Raw genomic sequence first — 21,960 nt, 5'->3', positions numbered from 1 at the left:
GCTAGGTACTGTCGAAAGCCACTGGGACCAAGTATTAAGTAAAAAACAAGCATCATTCTCTCCTGACCTGACCATGTACTGTCATTCACAGACACCGAGGCACAATTGTACCATAGAGGAAGCAGAGAAAGAGAAACAGGCTGTTGACAAAGCACTGTGGAGAGGTTGGCTTGGTCTGTATCAGTGAGAATCCTGCAAAAGGATGAGTGCTCTGAATTAGGGCAGCTTGAATTATGGGTAAAAGAGCAAAGAAAACTCCCAAGAGGAAGGAAAAATGCAAAGGCAGTTGGAGTAACCTCATGGTGCTTCAGGGAACAAAGGGGGAAAATGTGTTTGAGATAAAAGCAAACAGACAAGATATAAAGCCTTAACTTTCTTCTCCTGTGTTACACACGTTGCCCTTTTTAGCTAAGTTTTCTTTCATCTACTTATTCATTATATGATTCGTTACGAATGGATTCAAAATGATACGCTCAAACCAACAACTCTGTGTTGGTTCTGAAGCGAGCACAGATCCAACTAAGAGTAAGACACAGAACTGCCACAAAGACTCTCTAAAACGACAGACACCCAGATGTGTAAGCTCACAGCGGGACAGCATGGTCCTATATCAGTGTTTAGGAAGCTCAGAACAGTTGAGCTGAAGAATGGAAGAGAATTTCAAAGGAAATAGAATACATACAAATGCCCAGAAATCTAAAGAACATGTGGCAAACTGGGAAACTCATGGATTCTTCAAGGATCCCAGTGTAGACTGTGAGACCTTAAGGGATGGAATTGAGAGTAGAAAAGTACTCACCAGCTCTTCCCATTCTTATGGATACAGACCAAGCCAACCTCTTCACAATGTTACATCAACACCATTTCCCTTTCTCTGCTCCCACCATGGTATGGACTGTTGATCTGTATTAAGGGCCCTTGGATTTGTCTTTCTCTAAGTTATAGGAAGCATTTAGAGGTTGTTGGAGGGTAATTGAACCACTTGTATTTGCACTTTAGGGAATGCTGCACGGGAAATGGAAACTTTGCTAGGGGACCATGGGAAAAAGCATGCTGAGAAGTGACTGTGTTCTGAGCTGAATTCATGGCTACATGAGCGGACAGTTGTAGACAGACCTTTTCAAAGGGAATTGCTGTATGGGCCTTTGCTACTCTGGATGTAGAGAAAGGGAAATGGTAGAGATGGCCACTGAGCTTCTGGATTGGACAAATAGGCAAAGTACACAGTGTTCAAATGACAGCAACAGAGATGAATTACTTGCTCTGTTTCTTTCTTCCCAGGTGCACCTTAGCTACCTTAAGCCTTTTGAGGGGTTGTCTATAATACAATATGTTGCTAAGCACTTATTACCCAAAAACTGTTTCATAAACATCATTTTGTATACAAAATTCAAAAGAAGTAATCAACTATTGGGAGTAAGGTAGAAAGCAGTTGCTAGCAATATCATATCTATACTGCTTGTTCAAGGCCTTAAGAGACAAGTGATACATGGCCAGGGATCAGTGCAAGGATGAGTGAGAGGCAGATATTGCGGACAGCACAGTAGTGCAAAGCTCAAAGGTCTCCAAAAACTGGAAATAGTTCACTGATTCTAGAGTTTAGGACTTGGGGAGGAAGAGACATACAAAGCCAGAGACTCTGGGAAGGAGGGAATTGATTATAGAGGCTCACAAGGGATGCCAAAGAGCCAGTCATCTTTCAGGCCAGCAAAATAAAACTAGTCTATAGCACATAAGTATACTACACTATTAAGTATACTGTTATTGCAGAAAGCTCCACAATTTAAAAGGCTAAATAGACTTCTTTATAACATGAGTTCTGTTTTTTGAATTTGACACCTCTCACAGAGGACTGAATCAAAGAATCATCCTAGTTGTTATGGTTTGGTTTTTCTCAACTTGACATAGGCTTGGGTTATATGAGAAGAAGGAACCTTGACTAAGAAAACACCTCCACCAGATTGGCCTGTGGATAGGTCTGTGGAGCATTTTCTTAATTAATAATTGATGTGGAAGGACCCAGCCCACTGCAGGTACCACTAACTCTGGGCAGGTGGTCCTATAGCATATAAGAATGAAAACTTGGCAAGGCACGGAAAGCATGGCAGGAAGCAGGGACCTTCCATGGCCTCTGCTTCTGTTCCTACATCCAGGGTTCTGTTGAGTTTCTGCCCCTGACTTCCCTCAGTGATGGACATGACCTGGAAGTATAAGATGAGATAAACCCTTTGCTCCCCAAGTTGCTTTTGGTCATGTTTTATCACAATAAGAGAAGCCCTAACTAGGATCATGCAGAGGTTTTTGTTTTGTTTTGTAGAGTTTGGGAGTATTTTTCAGATCCTGTACATCTTTTACTACATATAGATGACACCCCAAAACACACTGATAAATCTGTGGCTTTGGGTTTAGGAAAGTTCCATGCAGCGTTTTCAAATTAGAGTTATGGGAACCAGGTCTGTAATCGGGAAGGCCATGCTGAAATTTAGAGAAGACAACATAAACATAGCGTTGAGGACCAGAAGACATTGAGTAAGAGAAATCAAATTCATATAGGACAAAGCTAAATAGGAAATTGGGGTGGGGAATAATACGTTCACACATCTGTGTTTGTGTTGGCTAGGGGCTATTGGAAGGTGTGTGTATGTGTGTGTGTGTGTGTGTGTGTGTGTGTGTGTGTGTGTGTGTGTGTGAATGCACATTTAGTAAGTCCTATTTAAAGTCTGCAGAAGTTAAGGAAACTTTACTAAGAATGTTCTTTATAAAGAGTTTGGTGCTACTATAGGACATAGTGGTTTAAGCTCCTTCTGTATTTGTAAAGTCTGGTGATGAGCCTTTGTGGGAGTTTTCCAATCAGGTGCCCACTGACTTGCAGAGAAAGGAAGAACATTGCCTGCTATTCAGTGTAGGATGCAGGCTTGACCCTTGCCTCATGAATTTTGAGTCTGAGCTCTTCATTCTGTCTTGTTTTCTCTAAGCTGGGGCTGAGCTGGGATTTGAAAGACAAGAGATAGGAGCACTTCAACCATCGATCTGGACACCGTGAAAGATGGTAATCTATCTCTCTCTCTCTCTCTCTCTCTCTCTCTCTCTCTCTCTCTCTCTCTCTCTCTCTCTCTGAGTCCTCCTGTCCTTCAAGGCAGGGCCATCTCCTTGGTCTACAGCACATGTAGTAGCACAAGGCCTTCACAGAGACATCGCTCATGCTTAAAATCACACTCCACTATTATTGTCTTAAAGTCCCTGACGCTTTGTGAACAAAGGACTGTGAGTTTACTTTACAGTGGACCCTACGTATTTGTTATACAACCAGTCTCAAAGCCTAGACCTGTTATTTTATGCATTCATTTTGCCAGCTGACACTCGCCCTACTTGGGTCAATGCCTCTAAATCTTTACACTGTGGAGCATCCATCACCTGAACATACATTTCAAACATTATCTCTCTAATCAAGTGTGAGCTCCTTGCCAGTGTCTCAAAGGCTAATGCTAAGTACATCGTAAGCAAGTCATGCATGCTTGAGTGATAGGTGAAGATATGCTTCCAGGACAAGCCCACTCAGAAGACAACTTCATATTGCTTTGACCCAAAACCATGGCCTTGAGCAAATTGGAAAAATAAAAACAAGAAGATCAAATTACTTTAAGAATAGACAAGCGAATTAAACCAGCCTCCATGTTGGGCAGTGACAGAGCTCAGTGCAATGACAGTTCCCACATTTGATACCAGGCACCCACCAGTATTGGATGTATTACACAACATGTGTGGTTTGAGACCATGCAACCACCCCTTGATGTGACCACTGCGAAGTTTTTTTGGCAAATGAAATGAAAAGACAACAAGATTAAATCACCTACCATATTCTGCTAGGAAATACTAGAGCCAAGATCTGAACTCAGAACCACTGTGGTTCTCAAAAAGGCATGCCTTGAAGTTTGCTTCACATCTTACCTATCTTTGGAGATACCTATCTAACCTTGTTCCATTACTAGTAAGTGCCCTCTATGTGATACCTCCTGTCATTCCTCCCATTGAAGTGTTCACAGAGGCACTTGGTGACATGCTTCTAAACCTGTATTCAAGCTCATACCTTCCTTTGGCCCACAAGCATCTTTATTCTTCACTATGTGAAGCAGACTTAATGAGTCAGCATTTGGAAGCAGTGAGCTCAAGCACTGTTGTCCCATGTCTCACCACCACACACACCTGGGGAAGAAGTGCACATCTTTTATTCAATTCTCAAAAAGGTCTCTGATCCCAAAATGTTAAAGTTATTGCTCAGGGTCTGGGCTGCTTTTCAGATGTAAATTCATAAGCTTCCGTCTTTATCTTCTGTTCAGTCCTTGTGGTACCATCGAGTGCCAAATGGAAATTGTAAGGTCTCTATTTGAGGGATGTTTAATATGATTATTTCCCTTCCATATTTATTCCATAAATATTTATTGAGTTTAAAAATACACACAACCTTGCTTACAAGTTCAAGGTCCACATAGCTCTTAAATTCTGTCTTCTATGACTTGCCACACCAGTGTCCTCATAACTAGGACAATCTTGCTTGTATAACACCCTGAGCTCTTCACCATGTTTCTGACATGATTGGCAGAATTTTCCATGTGTTCCTTCCTCTGGCTTCTAAAGTTGCCTGTGGTTCACAGTTCCCCACTTAAGACAGAGAGAGTAGCAGATCATTGAGGTGTGAGAAGGGGCCAGTTGGAGCTGGTCCTTAGTAAACAGAAAGACTTCCTCTTCAGACCTCTCTGTCTATTAGAAGGATTGATACTATTCTTTTACATCTCCTTCATGGCCGACGACAAGGCAGAAGGACAAGCAAAAAAAACCAGCTACTTTGTACTTTTGTATAGGACTGTGCCTACTGACTTACAGAGTTGGGGTGAGAAAAAAATAATTAAAATATAATTGCATCATTTCCCCTCACTTCCTTTTCCTCCTTCCAAGTCTTTCCATGCTCCCTCATTCTCTCAAATCCATGACCTTTATTGTTTAATTGTGATATACACAAGTATAGATGCACACTCCTGAATAAACACACACACACACACACACACACACACACTCCTAAATATATAGATACAACCCTGCTTTCAATAGCTTTGTTAGCCCTCTGAAGATAAAAGATATGTATCCCCAAATGAAAGTTATCAGACATTCTAGAGATGGAGCATGGGAGCCCATATAGCCCAAATACATCCCTAGCCTTATAATGCATCTAAGAGTGTTTGCTATAAAAGAATAAAGATGAATCCAGACATAAAGTAATGAACAATAAATGTAAAATGTGTAGTGAAAGTATTTGCTTAGCCCCTACAAGCAATCTGGTCTTTGGGCTTCTTGGGTGAGAGCTGTGTTGTTTACATCATTGGTATGTGTTTTAGGTTGGAGATAGCATATACAGTGTAACAGGTGTTGTACTTCCGGGCAGTCACTAAATCACCAGGTAATCTGGACAAGTCTCTACCTTTCTCCATGATTCAGTTTTCCCCTCAGCAAAATGATGATAATACAGGCCTAATGATCTGGAAACCCACCTTTCAACTTGAGCCTTGTCAAAGAAATATTTCACACTACCCAGAATTGGGCAAGCTGTAAAAATTGAAAGCATTGTTCTCAAGATTACCCTAATGCCTAGCACTAACCACAGAGAGGATGTCTCAAATTAACCCCAGTATCAGTGATTTGTCAGGGGGATTAGCAAAACTCATTGAATACTGTCATACTCATAGTCATGGCTCACTACAGAGAAAAGCATATATTAAGAGGTCAGCCAAGGAAGAATTGTATTGAGCAAGATCAGAAGTGTCTCAAAGCTTTCCTTGTTTTCAGTGTATGTATTATCTTCTTGTCATTAATATGACAACCTACATAGGGTATGACCAGCCACCAGAGCTTTTCTAAGCCCGGTGTTAACACTTAGCATTGGGGTACCACTGCACGGGCTCCATAGGCATTGCAAAGTCATTAATGAATGCCACAGAGCTGGATTCAGTAACTAGGTAGAAGGAAAATCATGTGACCCAAAGCTCCCAGTCCCAATCAAGCAGTCGCTTTGCTGTGGCTAGTTCAAGCCTAAGGTGCCCTAAGGCTATCTTCCCATTCTAAAACACACCAACTACATGGATAACATAGCTTATATCCAAGAAGCACAAAGAGGGCCACAATGCCATTGGGGCTAAGGCAAATACTTTCACGACACATTTTATGTTTATCATTCATTGCTCTCTGTCTTGATTCATATTTATTCTTTTATAACAAACGCTCCTGAATGCATTAGAAGGCTAGGGATGTAGGTCAGATGTCATAGGTTGTTTGCTTGCCTAGCATTTGTAAGAACTATGGTTAGATCCCCCAGGACTATATAAACTAAGCCTGGTAGCACATGTGTATATCCCAGCACTGGGAAGGAAGGGGCTGAAGGAACAGAAAGTCATGGGTACCCTCAGGTATGAGTTTGAGGCCAGCCTGAGCTGCATGAGACCCATACTCAAAAGTAAAGTAAAGATAACTTAGAGCAGTGGTACTCAACCTTCCTTATGCTGTGACCTTTTAATACAGCTTCCCCAATCATAAAATTATTTTGTTGCCACTTTATAACTGTAATCTGCTACTGTTGTGAACTGTAATGCAAATGTCTGAAATGCAGGATACCACTACCCACTGGTTGGGTAATGAACCATGCAGGACACTATTCTAGGTGCTAAGTATAGGAAACAAAGCATCCTATTGTCCTGAAAATCATATTCTCCTTTTGTAGTAACCAAAGACAAACAAACAAATACTGTCTCATTGTGCCAGATGGAGCCTTGATGGAGTAAAGCATCCCAGAGGGGTTGATATTGGGACAAATCTTCAAAGAAGCAAACTGCCGAGCTATGCTAGAGTCTGTCCATGGTCTTGAGGTCAGAGAGGAAAGCAAACGCAGAGGTTCTGGGTGGTTTGGGGTTCCACCTTGCTTCTTGGGGTGTCCGGAGGTTGCCGTCATGACATCAGTTCAAAGAGGACAGGAATGGGTGGAGTCCACAGTCCGCCCAGTGACCCAGTTGCACACCAAGATGGGAAGGGTGAAGGAGAGGCCAGGACAAAGCTGGGGTTCCAGATCCTCTGCTTTCTCCCTCTTAGGGTGTCCAGCTGCACACCTGGCTGGAAGGACGAAGTAGAGTCTGGAACTAGCAGGATCCTGGTCTGGCTGAGAACAAGTGCCATGGGGGCGGGAGAAAGAGGGAAGACCTTCTCCAAGGATCTTAGTGCTTCAACTCTTTTAGGCCAAAGCCTTCTCCAGTGATCTTCAATGAAATAGCTCTCTGAGATGATCTTAGCTTGGCTTATACCTTTGTTCAGGGTAGGGCTTATATACATACACTTTACTAGGGATGAGCCAAGGGGTGTATAGTTTTGGGGAAGGGGGTGAGAATATCCAGAGTGGGCAAAGATCATTGGCTGAAGGCTAAGGTTACTGAGATGCCTCATTAGCATAGAGGGCATTCCAGGTGCTGGGCTACATGACTGAGTACCTGAGCACCTGGTTAGGGCTCCCTGGGTTTTCTGCTCTGAGGCAGGCACTGAAAACAAGGAGGGAGTTCGTCCTGCTCCTGCTGGTCTCAAGATGAAATTTTAAATCTCAAGCTTTGAGATATCTGGCGTTTGGACAAATTCTACCTTGCCAGTTCTATGCCAGATCCTGGTGGCACAGTTCACGTGCCCCACAGTTCCGGGAAGAGAGTATCACCCTGTAATATTTAACGAGAGATTAGGATACCCCCATATCAGTAGAGGAGTTGGGAGTATTTAGTGGTACTACCAGGAGGAAGATAAAATAGAACTATAGCCAGAGCCCAATCCTTCCAACATCTCAAAAAGCTTTTGGTCCAAATATATAGGAATCAAAGGTTAGGGGCAGAAAAGTGGCATGGGGTGATTCACATTTTAGAGGACTAGTTTTCCTGTTGCCTGTATCCCACGGTAGAGGTCATGAACCTTAGCTTTTAACAGGCTCAACTGTGAAGAGCTTGTATTACTCTTGCCAAGGGCCTCCTTTCAGCTCTCAGTGCCTTTTTCATGAGGCTCACACATGATGTCCTATAACTCCAGCTTAAGGGAATCTGATGCCTTCTTACCTGTGTGGACACTGCTCTTATATGTACAAACCTATAGTACACACACACACACACACACACACACACACAGAGAGAGAGAGAGAGAGAGAGAGAGAGAGAGAGAGAGAGAGAGAGAGAGAGAGAGAGTTTAAAAGTTAAATTAAAAATGTTAAAAAAAAAGTGAAGGCACACCAGACTGCTACAGGGGTTCTTGGAGAATGGCTAGTTTTGAAACATTCTCAGTAGCCAGAGCAGCATGGCATAGCAGTTGGTGGGTGAGAACTGGTCTATTACAGATAGATGCTGAAGCTAGAGTTGGCAGATCTGATGGGAAGCATGTGGGGAAGAGAGAGGTCAGTGACAGGAAGCAGAGCTGGTGTGGCAGGCAGCACTAAGGATGGAGATGCATCAAAGGCACCCAGGGAAATGTCCACTTGCCACTAAGATTGTCTAGGGAAGAGCTCTCTGCTGAAAGTTCAGATCTGGGACTGTATAATTGTGTGGATGGTAGCTGAGGAAAGGACTGTGGATCGTGAGGTCCAGAACTCTGGCTTCTACACATCAAAGGGGTCTTGGAGTTAACATTCAGGCAGCTGGAGACTCAGAGAAATGGTGGACAGGAATGAGCGGGGAAAGAACCCTGAGAAGAAGGATGTGTGCAGTTGCACACTTAAAACTGTCATATAGGTGTCTCCAAGGCAATGAAGAACCAAATCCTAAAGTTCATCAGAGTCTTCCATTGATCACGGGATCACAAAACCCTGCTGTCCAGTCTAATCTAAGGAAGCACTGCTTGTTCCTATGCGTGGAAGCCATGCTTTAACCATAAAGGAATCTAGAGTCACAACCACAAAAATTCCTTCTTGGGTGGTGACCTCTGGCTATTGGGCTTTGTTGCTGAGCAAAATTCAAGCCAAAGGTATTCAATCAAATAGTTGGCCTTTTAGAGGGTAACCACCAGAGAGTGGATATGGGTTATGGTATGATGTATAGGGCCTTTTGTAGTTTTTAATGTCTTTTGATATTCTGTTCATTCAATTTGAGAGTTTTAGAAAGAGATGAAAATTGCATTCAAATTGTCTATTCTGCATAATATATGTATATGGGAATGGCTGTATATGTCTTCACATTTTGCTTGTATGGATTGAAATAATTTTGAGGTTCATCAAATTCTAATTCTATTCCTTAGGAGAATAATTGTGTGCTTCTGGAAGAATATGTTAAAATGTTTTGTTATGGACGGAATGGCATTTTGGGAACAGTTCCTCTGCACCCTGCTGTCCAGTCAGGGAAACACTGCCACATTGGGTTATTTAGCCCCTAGAACTATAGCCAATTTTGAGACATCTCTAAGTATAAAACAGTTTTCAAAGATTTGTTTCACAGAAAGGTAACTTTGTAATTAATAAATCATTTAAATTGATTGCATATAGAAATTGTATATTTTAGAATAATGTATTTAAACCAACTTTGTTTTTATAAAACTAAATATTTAAAATGACTATTAAAATGAATGCTTTCTTAACTTTTTGATGTGACAGCTATAAATTGGTGAGCAATGCCTGCATGGCTTTTCTGAGGCACAGTGCAGTGTCCGTCTGCTGATCACATGCATCTCTCCAGACCAACTTTGTCTAGACTTCCCTCAGCAAGGGCTGATCTACTCTTTCCAACACTATGTTTCTGCTTCTAAAGTATTTTATAGAATTTATTTTTCTCTTACTAAAAAATGATACATTGTAAGTTTTTTTCTTTTCTTTTGTTTATAAAGCACCAGGGTATAGGGGACTTATAAAAACTCCACATAGCCATGACATGTTTATCTACTTGCCCAAAACTGGGTGCAGCTTCATTTGCTTTCTACTCTGTTCGTGGTGGAATATTGACAATTGCCTTTGCCATTAGATGCTCTTAGTTTTTCTGTGCTAGTAAGTCAGGAGGAGGATACAGCATACACCCTAGTAGTGACAGCAGGTAATGGTGACAATGGCTTATTATTCATCTTTTAGGAACAACTCTAAGATGTAACTTACATGTCCTAAAACCTAACCTTTGAACCTTTGAAAGTTTTCATTGGTTTTCAGGATCTTCACAGTTATGTAACTATCCATGGACCCTTTCTAATTTTAGAACACTTCCACTACCCAAAAAGAGCTCCTGAACCCTGTAGCAGCCCCTGACAATCACTCGTCTTATTTTCTGCCTACAGATCTGCCTATTAACATTTCACAAAAATGGGGGTTCGTCTGGCTTCTTTCACCAGCTGTAGTTTTATTAGGTTTCATCTTTGACATAGCATGTATTAGTAGTTCACTGCCTTTTATTGCTAAATAGTGTTTGTGTGTGTGTGTGTGTGTGTCTGTCAGTCTGTCAGTGTTTGTGTTTGTGTGTGTGTCTATCAGTCTGTCTGTGAGTGTGTGTGTGTCTGTCAGTCTGCCTGTGAGTGTGTGTCTGTCTGTCTGTCAGTCTGTCTGTCTGTGAGTGTGTCTGTCTGTCTGTCTGTGATTGTGTGTCTGTCTGTCAGTCTGTGAATGTGTGTCTGTCTGTCTCAGTCTGTCTATGAGTGTGTGTGTGTGTTTGTGTGTGTCTGTCTGACTGTCAGTCTGTCTGTGAGTGTGTGTGTGTTTGTGTGTGTCTGTCTGTCAGTCTGTCTGTCTGTGAGTGTGTGTGTGTGTGTCCATTAGTTGATGGACATTTGTGTTGTGTCAACCTTTGGATTATTTTGAATAATACTGCTATGAACAGTCACGTGCAAGCTTTTTGTGCTTCCCTTCCTTCAAGTATGTATATGCAGTAGGGTAATTGCTGTGTCATGTGGAAATGGTTAAACTTTGAGTGACTATGACATTGGGTGGATGCACACTACAGTCCTACAGTAATACACAACAGTAAGATTTTTTTATTGCATCCTCACTAGCCCAACAGTTGTGATTTTCAGTTGACAGAATATAATGAGGCATGAATCAGAATCTAAAGGCAGGTGGTTTAGAAAAGACCTTGAGGGGATCGCATCCCACCTCCCCTGCGTACCTCCAAGCACAGTGATTAAGTACATGGCCTTCAAAGACCACATGTGGCTGAGCTGGACTCCCATTTCTTTGACAGCTACCTTATTTAACTCTGCTATCTTCAGTAAAATGGAGATAATTATAGAGCTTACTTTAGGAACTCTACATAGGATTCAGCGAGATGGGGGAAAAGCCTACTGCACTGGTGCCTATTAAATGTTATCTGCCATTATTGTGTCAATAGCCCAATACTTGCTCAATGTATAAAGACACCATGATTAGGCCGACAAACTTTGTGAGTGGATGCTTAAGTTGGTCTCCGTTTCTCAAATAAGACTCAGAAATAATTTCATATTTAAAATTTTTAACTACAACTTATTTTCTAAGAATTATTTCTATACGTGATAATTTGATACATTTTAGATGTAAAAGTTCTTTTCTAATATATATTCTTGTTTATAAATTATAATAAAGCTTTGCTTTGAGTACAGTAATCAGGCGCTAGACAATGCCCCCGGAGAGTTGATTAATTGGTTTTAGAGATCATCACTTATACTTAATAAATACGATACAAATTAAAACAACCCCAATACAAGGCAGCCTATTTTAAGTCCAGAACCACTGATTGAGGCCCTGGTTAAGATGCTGTTTTCTTTCTGGCCCACAGATCTGGACTTGGGATTCTGTACCTTTGCTCTGATTACATCAGTGCCCATGTAGACAAGAAGAGAGGCTGCTGATGAATGTTTTGTAGACAGTTTTGTTTCACACCTAGGTTTATAAAAGGCAAGGATAAGGAATCTATGGAGCCAGGATAGAAGAAAAGAAAGATTCCTTGAGAGTGGGCATGACCAGCATTCCTTACATTGTCAGGTGTTCGAGTCTTCTAGAAGCAATCACTCAGGGTCTATCATGACAGCTTTATATCCAGCCTGAAAGGAATCAGAGAACTCATCAGGGTTTTTCTGATAAATATGAGAAATGGTTGTGTTAAAGGTAGGAATTTAAGAGTTGTTTACTATTATCGTAGAAGTTCCTTGGATAACGGAGTGCTCTGGAACTGACTCAACTTGGGAGTACGGTATTGAGAAATCAGAGGGAACGCTGTGCAGATAACAGGGAGGGTGCAAAAGGTTGGCTATACAGATACCTCAGCAAGTGGTGAGTTTCTGTCGGCCTGCTGGTAAATGTTCAGAGACAGGCTCTCACATTTGACAAAGCAACTTGATTTATATTGCCATTTTAAAGAAACTTGTGATGTCTTTGCTACAATGGTCTCACGGAGCACATTTCAGATTTTACAAGGGCATCAGGGTGTCTTGCAAAGCTGGACAGAGGTATGCATCCTACACAACATTGGCCCACAGAACTCCCTAATCTAAAATTCATATGGCACTGGGAGGGCAAGAGGCTTTGCTTTCTCTTCCTGCATTAAATGCCATGTAAAGAATCATTCATGCTGCAGTATATGCAAAAAGGAATTACAAACTTGCTTGAAATTCAAGATGCCAGTCTCTGGGTAGCCGACGCATAAACCACCTCAGAGAGTGAGGACTAGAGATCCTGGAGATTCCTCCACAGGGAAGCGTAGCTAGATCTGCAGCCACAATGAGCATCAAGAGTTGGAAGTTCTCTCTCTTCATATTTGTATTAACATTATAGCTTATAGACATCCTTTACAAGGTACTAAAACATAGTCTATATTGTTTTAAGTAGTTCATTTAGACAGCCAGAGGTTATCAAACTCAGGTTTCTGGGTCACATGTTCCCATGAAGACTGACTTGTAGTGTCGCTTTAGTTCTCTTCAGACAGAAGTCTCCATGAAACACTGCTGAGAGAGAACCATTGTTCATCCCATGGGGTCTGGCTCTGGTCCAAGCCTGGACCAAGTGCTTTCCTTACATTGTCTGTGAAGATACCTGACAACCCTGTGAAGTGGCTTCTAGGGCTCTACCCTGCTTTGCAGACACAGAAGCTCAAAGAAGTTAAACTATCTGTCAACTCTCATGGAATTCATAAATGTCTGAGCGGGGATACAAACCAGGGTCACCTGACACCTGAAACATACAATAAGGCTCTCTAGACTAAAAGGATTTGATAAAATTGTTGTTGTTTAATGTATTAATTGGACAGGTTGTGCTCAAAGATCTCAATAAGTGTCAGAAGCACAGGTTGGCCAGGCAAGTGGGGGAGAATTGTGTTGGGGAAGGGGGCCAAGAACAAGCTTGAGATTAATAAAGATACATCCACATGCTACCATGCTGAATGGGGTAACTTAAGAAAGCTGTGTATTTGTAATTGGCCTTTACTGTGTAGATACAAGACTGGATTAAGTCAGCCTTTCACAGTGCCCTCTACTGCCCTCTTTGGAGCATGTAGCCTCCTCTATTTAAATTATAAATTAGACAGTGAGGTCCATGATGATACAGACCAACTATTTCATGAATTGATGTGTAAAACCTTGGACGGTCTTGTCAGTATCTGATACACATATTTGTTAGAAATCAAAATAGTAGGAATGACAGAAAATAAAAGGGAACCTCAAAGTAATACCAGTGTATTCTTTTCCTGTATTGTTTTACTTTCACAGTGACTTTATGAAATTGGTACCATTTTCTCCCTGGTTTATAGGTAAGCCAGTCTATGGCTCAGTGAGATTTTGTAACCTGCTCAAGGACACAGTAATAGGTAGATGAAGATCATCTAATATTTGATGTTATGCTATGGTCTGTTGATTTAAACTGTTATTATACTTTGCTTGCACGTGTGTGTGTGTGTGTGTGTGTGTGTGTGTGTGTGTGTGCGCAAGTGCGTGTTTGTGTTTGTGTGAGCATGCATGTAAGAGTCAAAGGACAACCTGGAAAGGGAATAACATTTGAAATGTAAATAAAGAAATATATCCAATAAAAAAAAAAGTCAAAGAACAGCTTGCAGGAGTCAGTTTTTTTCCTTCTATTATGTGAGTTCTGGGGAACCAATTCAGGTTATCATCGGGCTTGGCTGTTGGCACCTTCATCTTATGAACTATCTTTCCATCCCCCTTTTAAAGGTGTAGCCCATACTAACTTTGAATTTAGGCTCCTTCTACTTCTACTCACCACAACTGGCTTGATTATAGTATGTGTAGTTTCTCAAAGCTCACTCTCTTCTGTGAAAGAAAGAACAGTTTCATGTTGTCTGTATTTCCAGTACTTACTCCAGTCCTAGCATATGTCAAATGTTAAATAATTTTGGTATTCATACATATAGGATTCAATGGGAACAATTTTTCCCATAGCAGTAGAGATTATAAGCTAACTTATACTTATAATCTCTGCAAAATGGGCAATAAATTTTTTCATGATTTTTAGCATGACTAGAGTAGCAAAAGACTAAATACCACTAATCATATTCAGTAATTTACTTATTTGTTCACTGTATAGAACGATTCAATAAATATGAGCAAACAACTTCTAAGTGGCAGGCACCTAATACTAGATACATGATGAAAATATTTGACAATAATAATAAAATACTGGAAAATAAAGAATCATGAAGAGAACAAAACTAATTGTGAAAATAAAGAATAGTGGAGGTTTATGGTATGATTTCAGTGAATAGAAGTCTCCATTCAGAACTGTGAAATCCTCTTCATGAGTAGAAATGGAACCTTTCTCATTTGCCTTCTTATTTCTTGTGTCTTATGTATTGTTGAGCAAATGAAGGCAGAATACCACAGGGAATGCCAGAGGAAGAATTTAGTAGACTTAGAGGCTGGAGAAAGGTTATGTTTCTCATGTGTTACTAGGGAACATTCCTCAAACCCAGTCTGGCCAATAAACGTGAGCCCTCTTAGTCCATTATACATCTCTATGTCAATCCATACCATGTCCTATAAAGACAAGGGATGAATTTCCCAGTATGTCCTAAACCCTGCTGCCACAGCCAAAAATCATTTCAACTGAAGGCAAGACATCTTAGCGTCACGATGCACCCAGAGATGAACTTATCTTTCCTTTCTGATCCTTCCTTACCATATGCTAATCTCCAAGAGAAGCTGAAAGGACTGTGGGACTGTACAGCCTCCGTGAGGCACCCAGCTGGACATGGAAGATGCCACTCGGACAAGCAATACTCAAGTGGACTGAACAAGCTTGTACCAAGTCTTCTCTGCTACTTGAATTTCACACATCGCCTTTGAAAAAACAATCAAACAACCATGTAGGACTTAACTGCCACATGAAAGTAAAGTGGAATCTACTAGAAGCTTGCCTTTCAACTCCTGATTGTGGGGAAACATTTCCGCCCTATCTTTCCCCCCAAGAGATGCAGTTACTTTTTGGACTTGTAAACAATACCATTTTCCACCCACCAGAAACATCTATTTTTTTCTTAGAAACCTAGTGGCAATTCCCAGCCTCAGTTAAGGACTTGCCCCCCCCCCCCAGCCCGTTTTGGAACTTCAAATACTTTCTAAATTGTGTTAGCTGAAGCATTCATTGTATGTATATAATTAACTCACGGGTCCCTCAGGGCCCATCTGGCTAAACTCGCAGAGCTTAACTGAGCAAGACATTTGCTGATGTCTCTCCCTACAGTGACACCCATAGAAATGAACAGTACTTCATGAGGAAAGTTCTTCTCCAAATTGCTCATCTAGTGGTTTGAACTGCGCCACTGAATTATTTTATGTTTCATAACAGCATCGATATCATACTCTTTCAAATGTAGTATTTGCAATTTGGGGAAATGTGGACTGGAAAGTGAACCCTGCCTTTCCTCTGAGTTGAAGTGAGAAGACGGGGTACCCCCTTTTGTGCCCTTAAATTCCATCTGGATCATAGTGGTTCACCTTGGTCCCTGCCTCCTCTCTGCATTCAAGGACTTAGCATACTGAGGGCACACAGAAGGCGTCCGAACAACTGAGCATGAAGCTCCACCCGTCTGTTCAAAACAAAACACAAAGGGCTACAGAGAGTGTGCTTCTTCAGGCTGGGTATATTGACCCATAACTCAGCCCTGTACTGTGCAGACTGTCTCTGCCTGTAGACACTGATACGTTTCTGAACACCAGCTTCTCACAGATGTTAGCCTGCTTGGAAAGGAATCGACCATGATGGCAGTATCAAAGTTCTGGCCCCTGCTCTGCTTTCTACTCCAAGCTTGAAGGGCTAAGTTTTGAATAAGCTCCTCTTCTAGCTCTCTCCAGGCTTGGAGCTCCTGACCTCACCCTTGAACTTCAACAAGGGGCAGTCTACATCATATCCGGTTAACAAAAGGAACCTAGATGCGGACTTCTACCCAAAGGAACCTACTACTAAATACTGTCCTGAATGAAGTGCAGGCAGGCGTCAGGATCAAATGAGTGAGCTAAGAGCCTCTGAGCACAAGCCAGCCCCTACCCTTGGCTGTATGGCACCAGAGGGGAGATACTGGAACAGCTCATCCACGCCTTTTTCTTTTCAGTGAACCTGCACGCTCCCACTTGCTGTCCAGGTGTCCTTGGCTGCTGCTTGCACCCCTCTGCAGCAGAGAGCAGCCGCAGCCTCTGCCTGGACTCCCACTGCTACTGGGGAAGAGTCCTGGGGCTGCTGACGCGGTTGGGAGGAGCCTCGCTTTTAATGCACCAGCCGCCTCCAGCCTCCTGCAGCAGCAGCAGCACCAGCAGCAGCTGCGAGTGCGCCCCTGTGGGTGTGAGGGTGAGAGCGCTGGCGCCGGCCACAGCGCCCTGCCTAGCTCCCCGCCAGCTTCCCTAGCCCCCGTCTGCGGGAGCCGCCCTCCCGTGGGACCAGCACCCTCATCTCAGCAAGGCAAGCCTGAATCCTGCCCCTGCCATCTCGCCCCTGCAGTGTGGGTCCGGAAAGGCACCATTTTGTCGCGGCTGCCCGCTCTCCCAGGGGGAGGAGGGTTCTTATTTTTTGCATTTTGGAGCCGCTGCCTGCCAAGGGGAACCTGTTGGGCATCTCCCCAGCCCTACTCGGGAACGTCTCCGGGGTGGGCGGGCAGGACCAGACCCCTCGTGGAGGACACAGAGCTTCCTGGTACCCAGAGGCAGAGGAGGCAGGCGCAGCATCCTCGCTGGGAATTGGAGCTGAAGTGAGCGCACCGTGCGGGAGGAGCCACCGCATCCGCGGAGAACCGAGTGGAGGAGGTGACAGCTCCATTGCCGGGTTTTTATTTTCTTCTCTCTCCGCCTCCCCGTCTCCTCCTCAGGCTTGGACCATGGTGCAGTCCCACTGGCTCCCCTGCCCCCCTCTCCTGTGAGACTGGCTGCGGGGTGGGATCATGGATACTTGTCTGCCGGCTTCTGGTTCCCACGCAAGTAAGCCTGCTGTCAATGGAGGAGGACATTGATACCCGCAAAATCAACAACAGTTTCCTGCGCGACCACAGCTATGCAACCGAAGGTAATGCCAGCTCGGCCGCATTCCGCCGCTGGGGTCGGGTGCAAGTTGCGGATAGCTGTGCTTCACCAGTGGCCCGGCGCCTAGTGGCAGAGACTCCTCCAGGCTCTAGGGCTGGAGCACTGGGCGGAGGCTCAGGCTAGGCTCTCACCCAAGCCGCCAGAGGGGTTAGGGGTAAGGCACATCCATCCAGGCTCGGGCTCTCGGTCACTGGTGCCCCACGTTCAGCAGCAGGTGGACCAGGTGCTCCCGGGAGTTAAAATGGCCTTTAGGGATGAGGCTTTTCAGGGTGCGGCTCCCAGGCAGATGATCCCAACGAAGCAGATGACACCTTCTTGTCCCAAGACGCTTACAAGAATCTTGGACTGAGATGAGAAGGGAGGGGCCCAGTGAGACCTTGGTCCACCCCTCTCTGGGTACAGTGATGTGTGGCTCTCGGTGACTGCAGTAAGAATATAGCTTCATTTCTTGCCCATTCATTTCTCTGGCTCGCTGGTTTACCTGCTCAGACAATCAAAACCCCCTAACGGCCTTTTAGCAAAAGTGGGGGAGCCCTCTCCCCTTGAAAGTACGATAGCCAGAAAATTTTAAAAGGTAGCTGGGGAATCATGATTCGCGGCGAGAGAACGAGGCTGACACGTGGGGCGAGCAACTGGGATCTGGATCCATGGGGCCTTTAAAAATCACCATTATGAATTCTGCAGCAGTACTTTCTGCTGAATCAACAGCCAGCAGAAAGCAGGAGGGTTCAGCGAGCTGAGCTTTGCCAAGAGGTGAAATTGTGTTCGCTCACTCTCTCGCTTGCTGGCTCTCTCTCCTTTCAGCCAGCTCGCTCTGACATCAGCCTAAATGCTGGGCAGGCAGTCAGGGAAAGTCAGCAGGTGGACTGCTTCCTGCCCTTTGTGTATGAACTGAGTAAAAACGTTTTAGTTTTATTTGAATGACAAAACTTTTGCATTCGAGCTTTATTTTCTACCTGTAGATGTTGATTTTCGGCAAGGAAGTGTTGTATTGACCTATGGCCATGGCCATGTGAGAAAACGCGTGGGAAAGTGCTTGGGGAAAATGCAGCAAGGCATGTTAGCCCGTGTTTCTTCTTCTAGAATGCTAAAATTTCTGTAATATTTAATCACATCAGAAGAATGCCATGGATCAAGTAAAAGTGCCAGCTCTTAGGGAAATAAAAAGACTCATATGTAGGGGTGGGGATAATGGTGGCCCCCTCTGCAAAGATCTCTGGAAATTTTAGACAGAAGAATCCCAAGTGCTGTTGAAAATACTTTCGTATTCATTACCATGTCTGGGGACCAGCAAGCCCAACATGTCTATGGTACCCAGACACACTGTAAGCTCTGAAACCTTAGAGATGATTTTTTAAAGATGGTCCACCCATCTCTGCCCCACGATGAATACCATTCTTGCTGATTCTTAAAAATATTTCCACAGCAGTGGTGTGATTAGAAGTCTTTGTGCTTTGTGACTGAGCATGACCAGGTAGCAATGACATCTAGGCATGCCATCCACCAGAGAGGTCAGTCTTCGGATCTGTTAGCTTTGTGGTGGGTAAGGAGCTTTGTATTTGAGACTACAAAGAAAGGTTACCCTCCTGTTTTCTTCTGTTACATTATGCAAGCAAGGGAAAACCTAACAAACCAAGGAGGTGACTAAATTGAAACCAGGTGTATAGGAATGTCATTTGCAGAAGGAAGAAGTTTAAGATAGCATCCTTTATTGTTTCCAATACTACCTTGGTACCTATTTAATTGCATTTTTATGAATACTAATTTTGGGGGTGAATATTTAACAATGAAGCATGGGTTTTTAGCAAAGAGCTTTAAACCTTTTCTGATATATATGAATCAATCTATTGCACCCCTGTACCTGGTCTTAGTAAAGACATGGGAAGAGGGAGAAATGGAGCAGAAGCTTGACAAAGCAAGAAGTTCTCTAGTAGTCTTGGTCTCTGCATTTCATGGAGTATGTGTTCAGACAGTAAGGAAAGAGTCTTCCCACCCCTTCTGATGAACCAGCATGCCCAGGGAGAGCACCAAATCCAATTAGACAGAATTCTCCTCACCAAAAGTTTGGGGTTTATTGTTGTTCTTGTTTTGTTTGTTGTTGTTATTTGGGTTTTTTCTATTTTTTCTTTTTCTTGACAGTTTAAACTCCCTGATGGATTCCCTTCTGGGTCCTTTCACAGACTTATTTTTCTGTTTCCTTTATTATCTCCCTACCTTTACACTTTTACCTGCCCAAACATAGCAGGGCATCTTCCCTTAAACTCCCCTCCTTGCTTTCTCAGATGTTTCTCCCTTTGCTCTGATCAACCTACACTGCAGCATTCTATTTAAAGCTGAAAGGGGTTTGCAGTGTAGTTACTGTGAAGGACTTTAAACTCAATTTGCATTGTAAGTGGTAGCTGTAGGCAGGTTTACCTAGCTAAGAGCAATGCAAATGCTGTGAAAGAACACTCTCTCTCTCTCTCTCTCTCTCTCTCTCTCTCTCTCTCCCTCCCTCCCTCCCTCCCTCCCTCTCTCCCCTTCCCCTCCTCCTCCCCCTTTTCCCCTCTCCCCCTTCCCCCTTCTCCCCCTCTCTCCCTTCATTCATCCTCTCCCTCCCTTGATGTGGGCCATCACAGTCACTGCCCTCTCCTGCCTTTTCCTACCTTTCTGTCTTATCCATCCATCGGGCAAATTCCACTCCAAGCTCTCCTCTGAGTTTCTATGTGCACTTCCCCATACCCAGAGTGGGATGTTAACCAAAGCTCCCCCACACCAGGCCTAGAGACTAGTTACAAGGTTATCCCTTTAAGAAAGTCTAGTCTTTGAGCTAGAAACTGTACCTAAAGCCCATGTGTGCTGCCTCCTGTGAGCAGAAAGATGATAATGGTTTATTTCCTGGGTGTATGAGCTAAGCTTCTGTCTGGAGTAGAATTTCTTCCAAAAGTAATTTTTAAATGTGCACATGGGTGATATATAAGGAAGGATGGAGTTGGGGTGGCCACAACATAAAGTCAATGTGCTGGCTTGATCAGATGTGGGACTCAAGGTTCTCTAACCAAAGGTTCACCTTTTGGATCTCTCAGATCTAAATGTGAATTTCTTTCTGCATTTTAGGCATCTACTGGAGTAATCCAAACAGCTGACTTCAGTACAGCAGCCTGTGGGTTTTCTAGATTAATCTTGTACTTCCAAATGAGGTCACGGATTAGGGCCATAAACGGGATGTTTTAAAATAACTTTACTGTCCTCAGTCTTCTTGGCTGTAAAATGGGAGTCATATTAGAACCTATGCCGGGGGGGGGGGTTGATACAGACAAAGCATTCAGGATATTGCCTACCACAAATCAACCCCAATCTACTGTACCTGTTGGTATTCTGCTGTGTTTGTTTACCAAACTTTCTCTCTCGCTTTAGGCTATATATTGATTTGAGGTGATTTGGAGGAGAAGGAATATTAGGGATATGACAAAAGCCACCACTCTTCTCTTGGCTGATCCTCTAGCCAGGAAACATCATTTAGCAATTTTCTTAATTACTAGTTAATTGCCGGTTATATCTTGGCATCGATAAGCACCATCTTACCCCAGAAGTCTAAAGAAAAACTATTCTTTTTACACATCATTTAAAAAAAGAAAAGGAAAAGAAGTGGGTTGACTGCTCAGTGTAGTTTTTTCTAGTGATTGGTGTACTCTGACTTTAGTTTTTTTGGAAATACCACCTGGATTTCTGCAGATGTGAACAATAATGTTTAAATACATGCATCGCGGGGTTGGGGATTTAGCTCAGTGGTAGAGTGCTTGCCTAGCAAGCGCAAGGCCCTGGGTTCGGTTCCCAGCTCCGAAAAAAAGAAAAAAAAAATACATGCATCGCCTCTGACTTTATAAGGTGCCTGGTCTATCAGGGATAATTAATTTAGCAAGTCAATATGTAGGACATACATGTGGTAGAACATGAGTGTAATCTAGGTTGGAACCCAAGGATAGATTATCATTTGGCAGTTTAAGTCAAGAACTCAATGATGAGATCTACATTAGCAAGAGTTGGAGATGTTTTAAGTAGAAGGGGCAATAGGTACAGGAACTCAGAGATTCAGTACCATCTGACAGAGTCAAGGTATAGAGACATGACTATAGCTAGACTGTATGGGAATGGTGTTTTAAAAAGTGAGGGTGGAATCTTGATTAATTGGGAATACACCAAAACCAAGCATGATTAATGGAAGAAGAGAGGAGTGGGTAAATGGATAGCAAGATGATAGAGTGTAGAAAGTTAACGATAAAACCCAAGTGGGCCCCACAGATCGTCACTCTAAAGCAGTTTTGTTCATTTCCTGTTTGGAATCCTCTTAAAATGTTGGGTGAAGGGAGACTGAAGAGATACTTAGGGGCCCGATCACACTGAAGTTCATTGCTCAAAAGGAATTTGGACTTTATCCAAAGATGGATGGGAAGCCATTAAAGG

General features: G+C 43.1%; 1 protein-coding gene across 39 annotated transcripts in view; it reads left to right on the top strand.

Annotated features, from left to right (window-relative positions):
• The window catches only part of Ppp2r2b (protein phosphatase 2, regulatory subunit B, beta), a 427,050-nt gene that overhangs the window by 150,059 nt on the left and 255,031 nt on the right, over nucleotides 1–21,960 (top strand). For 5 of the 39 annotated variants that reach the window (XM_087593326.1, XM_087593355.1, XM_087593341.1 and 2 more), the window contains one exon: nucleotides 2,976–3,049. The exons of 29 other annotated variants lie outside the window; for them this stretch is intronic. Coding sequence is in view for 4 of the 10 variants with exons in the window: in XM_087593339.1 (XP_087449465.1) it covers nucleotides 17,431–17,500 (70 nt within the window). In the remaining 6 variants the exon portion in view is untranslated. Of the gene's footprint in view, nucleotides 1–2,975; nucleotides 3,050–16,721; nucleotides 17,501–21,960 lie in introns of those variants that run through there. 5 more of the 39 variants (XM_087593339.1, XM_087593322.1, NR_073588.2 and 2 more) reach the window with 4 other exon arrangements.

This window comes from Rattus norvegicus, chromosome 18 (genome assembly GCF_021556685.1).
Source record: "Rattus norvegicus strain SHRSP/BbbUtx chromosome 18, alternate assembly SHRSP_T2T, whole genome shotgun sequence".
Lineage (NCBI taxonomy): Eukaryota > Metazoa > Chordata > Mammalia > Rodentia > Muridae > Rattus > Rattus norvegicus.
The sequence above is the reverse complement of the archived record's forward strand: the minus strand, read 5'-3'. Positions and strand labels throughout refer to the sequence as shown.